This window comes from Rhinoderma darwinii, chromosome 9, assembly GCF_050947455.1.
Source record: "Rhinoderma darwinii isolate aRhiDar2 chromosome 9, aRhiDar2.hap1, whole genome shotgun sequence".
Taxonomy (NCBI): Eukaryota; Metazoa; Chordata; class Amphibia; order Anura; family Rhinodermatidae; genus Rhinoderma; species Rhinoderma darwinii.
This window is the reverse complement of record NC_134695.1, coordinates 70446288-70459517: the sequence shown is the minus strand read 5'-3', so window position 1 is coordinate 70459517 and position 13230 is coordinate 70446288. Positions and strand designations below refer to the sequence as shown.

General features: G+C 37.9%; 1 protein-coding gene across 1 annotated transcript in view; it reads left to right on the top strand.

Moving 5' to 3' along the window:
* HPS5 (HPS5 biogenesis of lysosomal organelles complex 2 subunit 2) overlaps window positions 1-13230 on the top strand; it is a 24729-nt gene continuing 11499 nt past the window's right edge. The window contains exons 1-7 of the mRNA XM_075836779.1: window positions 1-86; window positions 8478-8629; window positions 9236-9346; window positions 9486-9550; window positions 10524-10716; window positions 11410-11543; window positions 11999-12214. Coding sequence (XP_075692894.1) covers window positions 8528-8629; window positions 9236-9346; window positions 9486-9550; window positions 10524-10716; window positions 11410-11543; window positions 11999-12214 — 821 coding nt within the window. The 5' untranslated portion in view covers window positions 1-86; window positions 8478-8527. The remainder of the gene's footprint in view (window positions 87-8477; window positions 8630-9235; window positions 9347-9485; window positions 9551-10523; window positions 10717-11409; window positions 11544-11998; window positions 12215-13230) is intronic.

Below are 13230 nucleotides of genomic sequence, written 5' to 3'. Positions count from 1 at the left end.
TCTCACAACACTTTAGTTCCAGGAAGAAGCTTCATAGTAAGTGCCGGGCAGTGATAGATTGTAAGCTCTGCGGGTGCTGGTGACGGGTAAGTGTGTACTGTCCCTTTATGAGCAGATACAAGTGTGGATAATACTCAGTAATCTGATACATTGTGCATGACAGGTCTGTAACATTCTGATACATTGTTGCCTCTTGGGTAGAAATCGGTTATTTTTAGGTTATGTAAAATGCAAATGTGTGGCCGCTTGGTAGAGAAGTTGCTGATTTTGTCATATATTTTTTTTTAGCAAATATGGGTTAATTTGCGCCTGTTCTTACCGTCTATCAGGACGCAGTTTGTGAGGCCAGTGCGATATTACGCACGAAAATATTGCACTGTCCAAGCGCTACTGATTATGGTGGTAAAATGGCGTGCGCGTCAAAGATCGTTTACATATGCGATTTTCATGCGCCACCACAAGGTAACATTAGCGGTGATAACGCACTGCGATCTGGCGCGTTCGGACAGTGCGATAATCGCCTTGTGTAATAATGTCGTGGAGCACTGGCCTTAAAGGGACACATAATGCGAGATATCTGGAATTATCGCCCCCGGGGAAAATAGTCTCTGATCGTGCAAATATCGTTCATGTTTATTGCTGCTCAATTATTTTCTCGTGAGATTAATACAATTGTAACTTTTAGATACAACCAAGAAAAATGTAAAGGAACATCCCCAATCTGTAATAACCGAGGGAACGTTGCGACAGTCTAATATTTAAAATTGGTAACGATCGCACAGTACAACGCGCTTACGTATAGCGAGGTATTCTGGTTGGTGATATATTTGGGTCCGAGTTGTGGGATTGCTTAAATTTGTATCAATTTTTCAAAACCATTCGTTACATTTTCATCCGTTTATTGTCACGTGGCGATAATCGCTCCCGGTCCTGGTTTTTATTTGCATTTGATCGTTGATCTCTTTAAGACCGTGATATGGAACCGTTTTAGCGTCGGTATTACGGGATGTAGCAACCCCCGCAATGCTATTTCAATTACTTCCTGCAGTCAACCTTGCACCTAACTTTCACATAGTTGCAACTTAGTTCCCCATGGGGAATAATTAATGACACATCGCAACTAAAACTTGTAGCCTGAGCCTAAAGTCGGCCATACTAATGACAGCTGCCGGGAAGTCGTCTTGTCACTCTACGTATCTCTGCTGCTCTAGTGGGGGAGGTTTGGTGGTAGGGGGTCAGTGATCATCCTCTTTTCAAGGGAATGACTATAGCGATAATCATTGTGTGGATGGGCAGAACGCGGGTGAACACAATGCAGTGTTTAGGGCACAGCACTTCCGATTCCTACTGGCTGCAGTAAGACAGGGCAAGCCGAGCCCGCACCAAGGAGGGCAGGGTCAAGTAGTTGTTTGATGATGGCATTGAGGAGGAAGGTCCCGGCCGGGCTCTACCTAGATATTTCCAATTACAATGTTTGGGTAAAATTTTAAAGATACAGGATTGTATTTAAACAAACAACCCTCTTACTATAGACCCTGTTTTTTTTCTAATCCCTAGAAGCACAGACAATGCCATCCTAAATATATCCTCTGATGTCTCCCATTTCATGGGCCCAATGATTTCCAAAATTAAAAGATTTCAGACTGTATATAGAACCCCATGCCCTCAAATCTCTGATAAAGTTCACGCTTCTATGTTATTGATGTCAATACATTTAGACCCTTTAAGCCCGAGCTTTAGATTGCAAGCTCTGCATGACAAGTGCGGTTGCCGGTCGCATCATAACTTCCTATGTGGACAACTTGTCCCTGTGACGCCCAACCGTCACCCAGGGCTGCAGTAGAACATATCCATCAATTTTTGACCATCTGTCAATGTCTCAGCGCCAAAGTCTCCGATTTAGCTGTAGCCTTCTAGTATAGCTTCTCTGATCTGTCCGTTGAATGATTGACAGCTCCCCTTTTGCGTTGCCTCCCCACCCCCCACAGCACTGGGGATATTGATCTTTTAACCAATTCTGCGCCAAACTCTTCACTCCTCATCCATCTCATCTACTGATATTATAAGGCTATGTTCACACGGAGTATTTTGCCGAGTTTTTTTACGCGGAAACCGCGTCGCAAAACTCGGCAAAAACGGCCCGAAAACGCCTCCCATTGATTTCAATGGGAGGCGTCGGCGTCTTTTTCCCGTGAGCAGTAAAACTGCCTCGCGGGAAAAAGAAGCGACATGCCCTATCTTCGGGCGCTTCCGCTTCCAATGACTTCAATGGGAGGCAGAGAAAGCGTATTTCGCGCTGCTTTATGCCCGCGGCGCTCAATGGCCGTGGGCGAAAAACGGCACGAAAATCGGCGTGCAGGGAGAGGAATATCTGCCTCAAACTTCCAAACGGAATTTTGAGGCAGATATTCCTCCTGCAAAATACCCCGTGTGAACATAGCCTTATAGTCCGCTATTTCCACAAGTTATAACTAGTAAATGTTTCATTGCAGCAAGTGATTAAGTGTCACCGGGCTGGACAGACCTCTTCTCATCCCCCCCCCCCCGCCCCCCCCCCCCCCCCCCCCAATTCAGCATCCACAGCTGCCGGAAAAAGGGAATCTCATGACTTGCATTAACCACTTGAGGAAGGGCAGAAAAAAATCCAGCATTAAATAGACCAGAAATTCTGCTAAATCTGCCAGTGAATATAATTGTAACTCGCAAATTTATCCAAAATTCCACAATATTTGAGAATTTGGCCCCCTTTATGTCCCATTAAATCTGAACTAAAGGAATTTGACAGTATTAGCAGCGTTGTACATATAGATGATGGCAGCGAGGGCTGAGATTATGGAGCTGATTTCTAATCATTTGGTAACAATGTTCTGCATTCATCACTATAAATCTATAATTCATATCAAAGTAATAGCACGTTTTATATAACTAGAGAATAAGAAATGAGATCAGCAGCAACATCGTGTTCTATCCTCCTCCCATCACTGCTGTAATGACCTTCAGAGGAGGACGAGGCCCGAATCATGATCAATACTGAGCAGGAAGTAACATAAGTCTCACTGTAAGATCAGCCCTGAGTTCATGTGCAGGAGCCAAATCTCAAGAGACCTAAAATGTGACAGGAGGAAGGAGAGGAAAGTAATAAGTCACATAGTTACTGCTCACAGCAAAAAGTATAAGATATATTCTTACACATAAGGGGCAGTATTATAGTAGTTATATTCTTGTATATAGGGAGCAGTATTATAGTAGTTATATTCTTGTATATAGGAGCAGTATTATAGTAGTTATATTCTTGTATATAGGGGCAGTATTATAGTAGTTATATTCTTGTATATGGGGAGCATTATTATAGTAGTTATATTCTTGTATATAGGGGGGCAGTATTATAGCAGTTATATTCTTGTATACAGGAGACAATATTATAGTAGTTATATTCTTGTATATAGGGGCAGTATTATAGTAGTTATATTCTTGTATATAGGGGGCAGTATTATAGTAGTTATATTCTTGTATATAGGAGACAATATTATAGTAGTTATATTCTTGTACATATGGGGGCAGTATTATAGTAGTTATATTCTTGTATATAGGGGCAGTATTATAGTAGTTATATTCTTGTATATAGGAGCAGTATTATAGTAGTTATATTCTTGTATATAGGGGCAGTATTATAGTAGTTGTATTCTTGTATATAGGAGCAGTATTATAGTAGTTATATTCTTGTATATAGGGGCAGTATTATAGCAGTTATATTCTTGTATACAGGAGACAATATTATAGTAGTTATATTCTTGTATATAGGGGCAGTATTATAGTAGTTATATTCTTGTATATAGGGGGCAGTATTATAGTAGTTATATTCTTGTATATAGGAGACAATATTATAGTAGTTATATTCTTGTACATTTGGGGGCAGTATTATAGTAGTTATATTCTTGTATATAGGGGCAGTATTATAGTAGTTATATTCTTGTATATAGGAGCAGTATTATAGTAGTTATATTCTTGTATATAGGAGCAGTATTATAGTAGTTATATTCTTGTATATAGGGGCAGTATTATAGTAGTTATATTCTTGTATATAGGGGCAGTATTATAGTAGTTATATTCTTGTATATAGGGGGCAGTATTATAGTAGTTATATTCTTGTATATAGGAGCAGTATTATAGTAGTTATATTCTTGTATATAGGAGCAGTATTATAGTAGTTATATTCTTGTATATAGGAGACAATATTATAGTAGTTATATTCTTGTACATATGGGGGCAGTATTATAGTAGTTATATTCTTGTATATAGGGGCAGTATTATAGTAGTTATATTCTTGTATATAGGAGCAGTATTATAGTAGTTATATTCTTGTATATAGGGGCAGTATTATAGTAGTTGTATTCTTGTATATAGGAGCAGTATTATAGTAGTTATATTCTTGTATATAGGGGCAGTATTATAGCAGTTATATTCTTGTATACAGGAGACAATATTATAGTAGTTATATTCTTGTATATAGGGGCAGTATTATAGTAGTTATATTCTTGTATATAGGGGGCAGTATTATAGTAGTTATATTCTTGTATATAGGAGACAATATTATAGTAGTTATATTCTTGTACATATGGGGGCAGTATTATAGTAGTTATATTCTTGTATATAGGGGCAGTATTATAGTAGTTATATTCTTGTATATAGGAGCAGTATTATAGTAGTTATATTCTTGTATATAGGGGCAGTATTATAGTAGTTGTATTCTTGTATATAGGAGCAGTATTATAGTAGTTATATTCTTGTATATAGGGGCAGTATTATAGCAGTTATATTCTTGTATACAGGAGACAATATTATAGTAGTTATATTCTTGTATATAGGGGCAGTATTATAGTAGTTATATTCTTGTATATAGGGGGCAGTATTATAGTAGTTATATTCTTGTATATAGGAGACAATATTATAGTAGTTATATTCTTGTACATTTGGGGGCAGTATTATAGTAGTTATATTCTTGTATATAGGGGCAGTATTATAGTAGTTATATTCTTGTATATAGGAGCAGTATTATAGTAGTTATATTCTTGTATATAGGAGCAGTATTATAGTAGTTATATTCTTGTATATAGGGGCAGTATTATAGTAGTTATATTCTTGTATATAGGGGCAGTATTATAGTAGTTATATTCTTGTATATAGGGGGCAGTATTATAGTAGTTATATTCTTGTATATAGGAGCAGTATTATAGTAGTTATATTCTTGTATATAGGAGCAGTATTATAGTAGTTATATTCTTGTATATCGGGGGCAGTATTATAGTAGTTATATTCTTGTATATAGGGGTAGTATTATAGTATTTATATTCTTGTGTATAGGAGGCAGTATTATAGTAGTTATATTCTTGTACATAGGGAGCAGTATTATAGTAGTTATATTCTTGTATATAGGGGCCAGTATTATAGTAGTTATATTCTTGTATATACTGGCAGTATTATAGTAGTTATATTCTTGTATATAGGGGCCAGTATTATAGTAGTTATATTCTTGTATATAGGGGCCAGTATTATAGTACTTATATTCTTGTATATAGGGGCAGTATTATAGTAGCTATATTCTTGTATATAGGGGGCAGTATTATAGTAGTTATATTCTTGTATATAGGAGCAGTATTATAGTAGTTATATTCTTGTATATAGGGGGCAGTTTTATAGTAGTTATATTCTTGTATATAGGGGCAGTATTATAGTAGTTATATTCTTGTATATAGTGGGCAGTATTATAGTAGTTATATTCTTGTATATGGGGGCAGTATTATAGTAGATATATTCTTGTATATAGGGGGCAGTATTATAGTAGTTATATTCTTGTATATAGTGGGCAGTATTATAGTAGTTATATTCTTGTATATGGGGGCAGTATTATAGTAGATATATTCTTGTATATAGGGGCAGTATTATAGTAGTTATATTCTTGTATATAGTGGCAGTATTATAGTAGTTATATTCTTGTATATAGGGAGCAGTATTATAGTAGTTATATTCTTGTATATAGGCGCAGTATTATAGTAGTTATATTCTTGTATATAGGCGCAGTATTATAGTAGTTATATTCTTGTATATAGGAGGCAGTATTATAGTAGTTATATTCTTGTATATAGGCGCAGTATTATAGTAGTTATATTCTTGTATATAGGAGGCAGTATTATAGTAGTTATATTCTTGTATATAGGGGCAGTATTATAGTAGTTATATTCTTGTATATAGGAGCAGTATTATAGTAGTTATATTCTTGTATATAGGGGCAGTATTATAGTAGTTATATTCTTGTATATAGGGGCAGTATTATAGTATTTTATATTCTTGTATATAGGGGGCAGTATTATAGTAGTTATATTCTTGTACATAGGGAGCAGTATTATAGTAGTTATATTCTTGTATATAGGGGCCAGTATTATAGTAGTTATATTCTTGTATATAGGGGCAGTATTATAGTAGTTATATTCTTGTATATAGGGGGCAGTATTATAGTAGTTATATTCTTGTATATAGGGGGCAGTATTATAGTAGTTATATTCTTGTATATAGGGGCAGTATTATAGTAGTTATATTCTTGTATAATGGGGGCAGTATTATAGTAGTTATATTCTTGTATATAGGAGCAGTATTATAGTAGTTATATTCTTGTATTATAGTAGTTATATTCTTGTACATAGGGGTAGTATTATAGTAGTTATATTCTTGTATATAGAGACAGTATTATAGTAGTTATATTCTCGTATAAAGGGGGCAGTATTGTAATAGTTATATTCTTGTATATAGGGAGCAGTATTATAGTAGTTATATTCTTGTATATAGGGAGCAGTATTATAGTAGTTATATTCTTGTATATAGGGAGCAGTATTATAGTAGTTATATTCTTGTATATAGGACCAGTATTATAGTAGTTATATTCTTGTATATAGGAGCAGTATTATAGTAGTTATATTCTTGTATATAGGGGCAGTATTATAGTAGTTATATTCTTGTATATAGGAGCAGTATTATAGTAGTTATATTCTTGTATATAGGAGCAGTATTATAGTAGTTATATTCTTGTATGTAGGGGGCAGTATTATAGTAGATATATTCTTGTATATAGGGGGCAGTATTATAGTAGTTATATTCTTGTATATAGGAGCAGTATTATAGTAGTTATATTCTTGTATATAGGGAGCAGTATTATAGTAGTTATATTCTTGTATATAGGGGGCAGTATTATAGTAGTTATATTCTTGTATATAAGGGTATGTGCACACGTAGTGACCAAAAACGTCTGAAAATCCAGAGCTGTTTTCAAGGGAAAACAGACCCTGCTTTTCAGACGTTTTTTTGACCAACTCGCATTTTTCGCGGCGTTTTTCGTGCCGTTTTCGCGGCGTTTTTTACGTCCGTTTTTGGAGCTGTTTTCATTGGAGTCTATGAGAAAACAGCTCCAAAAACGTCCAAAGAAGTGTCCTGCACTTCTTTTGACGAGGCTGTATTTTTACGCGTCGTCGTTTGACAGCTGTCAAACGACGACGCGTAAATAACAGGTCGTCTGCACAGTACGTCGGCAAACCCATTCAAATGAATGGGCAGATGTTTGCCGACGTATTGTAGCCCTATTTTCAGACGTAAAACGAGGCATAATACGCCTCGTTTACGTCTGAAAATAAGTCGTGTGAACCCAGCCTAAGGGGCAGTATTATAGTAGTTAAATTCTTGTACATAGGGGGCAGTATTATAGTAGTTATATTCTTGTACATAGGGGAGTGCTACAAGTGTGTGGACGTTTCACAGTGGGAGCAGTAGAAACGAAGAGGAAGCAGTTCTTGCACAAGCGCTGCAGCCCCTTCAATACAATTAATCGACTGGGGTGCCGGGAGTCGTACCCTGACCGATCACATATTGATTTTTTTGGGACTGTACAACCGCTTTAAGCTTTATTTACCTAAAACATGGTAAACCTTTTTAATTTAACTTGTGAATTTAGTTAGTTCCTCTGATGTTGCTATCTACCTTGACTGAAATGGCTCTTTAAAGTCTTTTTCCACCCATCCCCCATCTAGTTGAAAAGTAATGAAGCTGGCATTCCTGTGGAGTATTTCATAATCTGAATTGGGTCATCGTGTCTGTGCTTCTGTTCCTCATGTGAAAATTGAAAAGTCGTTTTGTTTTTTTCTACATTTATAGGGAAGTCGTCCAGAGTGGGAAACCTTGCGTCATCCTGATGCAGTAGAAATGTGCCCCATACACAATGTAACATGGAATTGCAGGTTGTCTGCAAATATTTGACACTATTGTGCATAGTGCCCATTGGATATTTTATTATACGGCGTACTGTAAATGTGCGGTATATAAGAATCCTGTTTAGAATAGTCTACAAACTAACATGTTTGAATACAAGTGACATTTTTCTCCACCTTGTGGTCAGAAGTGGTACTGCAGTATAATTTATTTACTGCTCGTTTTAGGGAATGTGATGTGCAGTAAAGGACAGTAGCATCTCTGCAGTCTTTCCTCCATGACCGCCACCGTGCCAGAAGCCTCCAGCCATGTTCTGGCAGAATTTGACTCCCTTGACCCATTGTTGTCAGCCCTGCGCTTAGATTCCAGCAGATTAAAGGTATGATTGGAAAAAAATATATAATTTGAAAAAATTTTGTCAAATATGGAATGCTAAAAGTCTGCCATTTTATCGCCATTTTTTTTCACAGATCGGTCTGGGGTCTTTTTTTTTTTTCTTCTTTTTTTAAGGGTGTGTGGCTAAGTAGGTGTAAATAGCGATGACACCAGTTATGGGCTTCCAGAAAATGGCGTTTATATAGTCCCACGGCATTAATCATTTTTTGAATGAAAAGTTGAGCAAATTTCTAATAGACTTTAATTTAGTGCCTAACCATTTTTAAGATCTCTGCTTGCTGTCAGTGATTTTGAAACCTATTTATAAATTTATATTAAAAACTTTGTCCTGATCATTTTTAACTGACACAGCTTAACTGCTCATTACAATGTATTAGGTTGCCAGACTTTTGGCGCAAATAACAGAGTTCCCATTCACTGACAGCAGGCCAAGATCTTGCAAATGGTGAGGAATAGAAATGCTAAATATATTTTTTCTTTAAATGGCAAGCAGCATCCTTCAAGTTTGTTGCAGCTGCCGCCATTTTGACGTGAAGCGATTTTTATAATGCGCGAGATTATTCTTTATACAAATTGCTGGTGTTTGCAGTGTACGTGTTTGGCCGTGTCCAGAAGATGGCTGGCTCTGGGCAGCTCAGGGGGAGGCCTGAACCTCATCCAGAAGGACGGCTGGAAGCAGAGGCTTTTCCTTACTCACAAGGTACATGGGGGGTCTTTATTTTGGGGTGTCTATGAGGTCTTCAAGAAATTTATTGCTATCGTCTTGTCAGTCACTGCTCCCATTTTGTTATTACAAAGCCCTGACATTAACCTAATAAGACATATTTTTGGGGTTGCAGGAAGGTGCCATCTCCAGGGTCGCCTGCTGCCCCCATGATGATGACTATGTGGCTGTTGCATCCAGGTATTGACTTTGCTATAATTTCTTTCAGCAAGAAAGAAAAGGGGTTCTGCATTTAAATAAAACTTTATCAAAGGTAATCATTGTATTGTGAAAAGTTCTGCAATTTTCTAATATACTTTGTGTATCAATTCCTCAATGTGTTCAAGATCTCTGCTAGATGTCAGTGAATGGATACATTTTGTAAACATCCAGAGGCTGAAAATGTGTAACTTCTTATAGCTTATTGTTTTCTGCAATTGTATCCAGTCTACGCAATTCTCGGAGAGCAGAACAAATCTCTCCTGTCCTGATAGTTTGCTACAATGTATCAGTGCAGGCAAAATGTATCAAGGCTGGGATTAGCTCACAGAGGATTGTCCAGACTCCAGACAATTGTAGCAAACTTTAGCAAATATGTTTGATTTTTTTCCAAGAATTTTTCCATTCATCAACAACAAGCAGAGATCTTGAAAATGGTAAGGAATTGAAACAAAGTATATTAGAAAGTAGAAAAAGTTTCCGTTCTATAACGATTAAAATGTATTTATACAAATCTGGAAACTCCCTTTTGTTGGGTTTCCCCTGTGATTAATAACCTGCGGCTTGGAATGGATTATTGTGAGGTCCTCATGCCGTGGACTATAGATATCTGTGCTTTCGTCACTATGTATTTAGTAAATGACCAATAAGAATCTCACCCTTGGGAGAGTGACGGGGGGGGGGGGCATCTATTGTCCCTTATTGTAGGACGGGACTTTTAAGCTTAATATATGAAGAACTATGGAGATTCTGGACATAATGAGTTTATAATATACTACAGGAATCTGAAATCCATGCCAGTCATCCTATATTCAGCCTCACCTCGGCCTGAAATGGCTGATAACAGAGAATACAGAACAAATAAGAGATAACATTGACTTTGGGTTCAGCGTCCCTTTAAGGGGTCCACGTCTCTTCGCTCCTCTTTGACACTTTCTTAATGCTGTTTCTGCAGTCAGGGAATTGTGGTCGTTTGGGAATTAAACCAGGAACGTCGCGGGAAACCGGAAAGGATCTATGTGTCTTCTGAGCACAAGGGTCGCAAGGTGACTGCCCTCTGCTGGGACTCTGCGGCACTGCGGGTGTTTGTCGGTGACCATGTGGGAAAAGTGTCTGCCATCAAATTAAACTCTTCCAAGCAAGGAAAGGTAAAAGAAGGAGCGAGAGGGAGGGAGACGCAAAATAATTCAACACAAATTATCAGATTGTTACATTGTTAATATCAATAATCATTATATCTATATACTGTACATTTCGCTTTAATAAAGTATCTGATCGTCCAGAACCCAGTACCAAGCTGCCTGATCATATAAAATTCCACTAAACTATAATTTCTGTATGTCAGTCTGATAATCCAGAAAGTTTTTATAATCTGGCCTCTGTTAGATCCCATGGATTCTGGATTAATAGAAGTTTACTATTTTGCTCCACCACTTTCTGCAGCAAGAGTGCTGGTGTACATGTAAGTGGACACCTCTGGGTAATAATTGCCTGTTCTATATTTCATTCAGTGTTGGTTGCTATTTAGCTCTGCTACATTAGGGTACAGCGTTAATCAGTGACTCCAGCTTGCGTAAATTATCTGTGGGAGTTTGTGGTAGTGATCAATTTTTCTTCATTGACTCCTGCTGCTGCTGCACTTTTCCTATCTCTGCTCCATGCTTTACACTGCAGCTCTGCTTGTTCAGATTGGCTGCTATGTATAAACACAAGCTCAGCAGGAAGTCAGTGCGTGGAGAACTGATTTCCGTTACAGCAAGGACTGGAAATGACTCTCCATAAGGGAGATCCTAGGGTCCGTCTGACCCTCAATAATGTTACCTTAACTCTTTCCTGCCCAGGCTGCTGCTGCTTTTGTGATGTTCCCAGTTCAGGTAATCACCAGCGTTGACTCTCGTGTAGTGCAGCTGGATTACATGGATGGCCGTCTCCTGATCTCCTCCTTAACTCGCTCCTATTTGTGTGACACTGAGAGGTGAGATTCTTTTAGAATATAAATTAATATACGTTCTATGTCGCTGCCGTAGTGACACATACATCTATCTATCTATCTATCTCATATCTATCTATCTATCTCATATCTATCTATCTCATATCTATCTATCTCATATCTATCTATCTATCTATCTCATATCTATCTATCTATCTCATATCTATCTATCTCATATCTATCTATCTCATATCTATCTATCTATCTCATATCTATCTATCTATCTCATATCTATCTATCTCATATCTATCTATCTCATATCTATCTATCTCATATCTATCTATCTCATATCTATCTATCTCATATCTATCTCATATCTATCTCATATCTATCTATCTCATATCTATCTATCTCACATTGATGTGGTTGGTGATCTGGATCCATATAAATGATAAATGGAAACCGGGAATAATCCAGCAATAATCTTATCTGTCACCAAGGGAGAAGTTCTGGAAAATTGGCAACAAGGAAAGAGATGGAGAATACGGGGCGTGCTTTTTCCCTGGAGGACGGAGCTCGGGGGTTCAGCAGCCGCTCATATACTGCGCCCGGCCTGGATCCAGGATGTGGGAAGTGAACTTTGAAGGAGAAGTGCAAAGTACTCACCAGTTCAAGCAGCTCCTGTCCTCCCCACCTCTGCCGATCATCAACACGCGGTAACTTACAGTCCTGTGGCAACTGATGATCTATTTATCTCCTTAAAGAGGCTCTGTCACCAGATCTTGCAACCCCTATCTCCTATTGCAGTACATCGACTTACCTGCAAACGCCGATGCTGCTGCAGAATCAAATGTAGCCTCTGGTGCCGATGTGTCCTCGCTCGTCCGACACGATGCAGGACCTGGGGCAGGAAGTGAGTGACGACACAGCGTGATCTCTGGAGAACACGCTGTTTCTGCACTGCCAGAAGCTGGGCGTTGTGAAGAGAAGTGGATGATACTTCTATACACAACGCCCAGCTAGTAAAAGTAGTAAAAACGCCCCGATGTACGCACATAATACACGCCCAGTTGGACTTTAGAAAGCCTCATTTACATAAATATAAAAATGCTCATAACTTGGCCAAAAATGCTCGTTTTTTAAAAAAAAAAAACACGTTACTCTTATCTACATTGCAGCGCCGATCTGCTGCAATAGGAGATAGGGGTTGCAAAATCTGGTGACAGAGCCTCTTTAAAGACATTCTTGTCTACAAGCCTCCTGCAAAAGCTGCTGGTAACCGCCACTAGGGGGAGCTTTACTGCATGTGTATTTATACTTCTATTAGCTTTATAGGGAACTGTATAAATATGTATGCACCGAACGCCCCCTTGTGGTGGCTGCAGACAGACCGGTTTTTCACATTTAATTGCATGTACACAGTGACTGCACCAGCAGAATAGTGAGTGCAGCTCTGGAGTATAATACAGGATATAACTCAGGATCAGTACAGGATAAGTAATGTAATGTATGTACACAGTGACTTCACCAGCAGAATAGTGAGTGCAGCTCTGGAGTATAATACAGGATGTAACTCGGGATCAGTACAGGATAAGTAATGTATGTAAACAGTGACTACCAGCAGAATAGTGAGTGCAGCTCTGCAGTATAATACAGGATGTAACTCAGGATCAGTACAGGATGAGTAATGTAATGTATGTACATTGAGACTCAGCTCTTTATGAAATATATA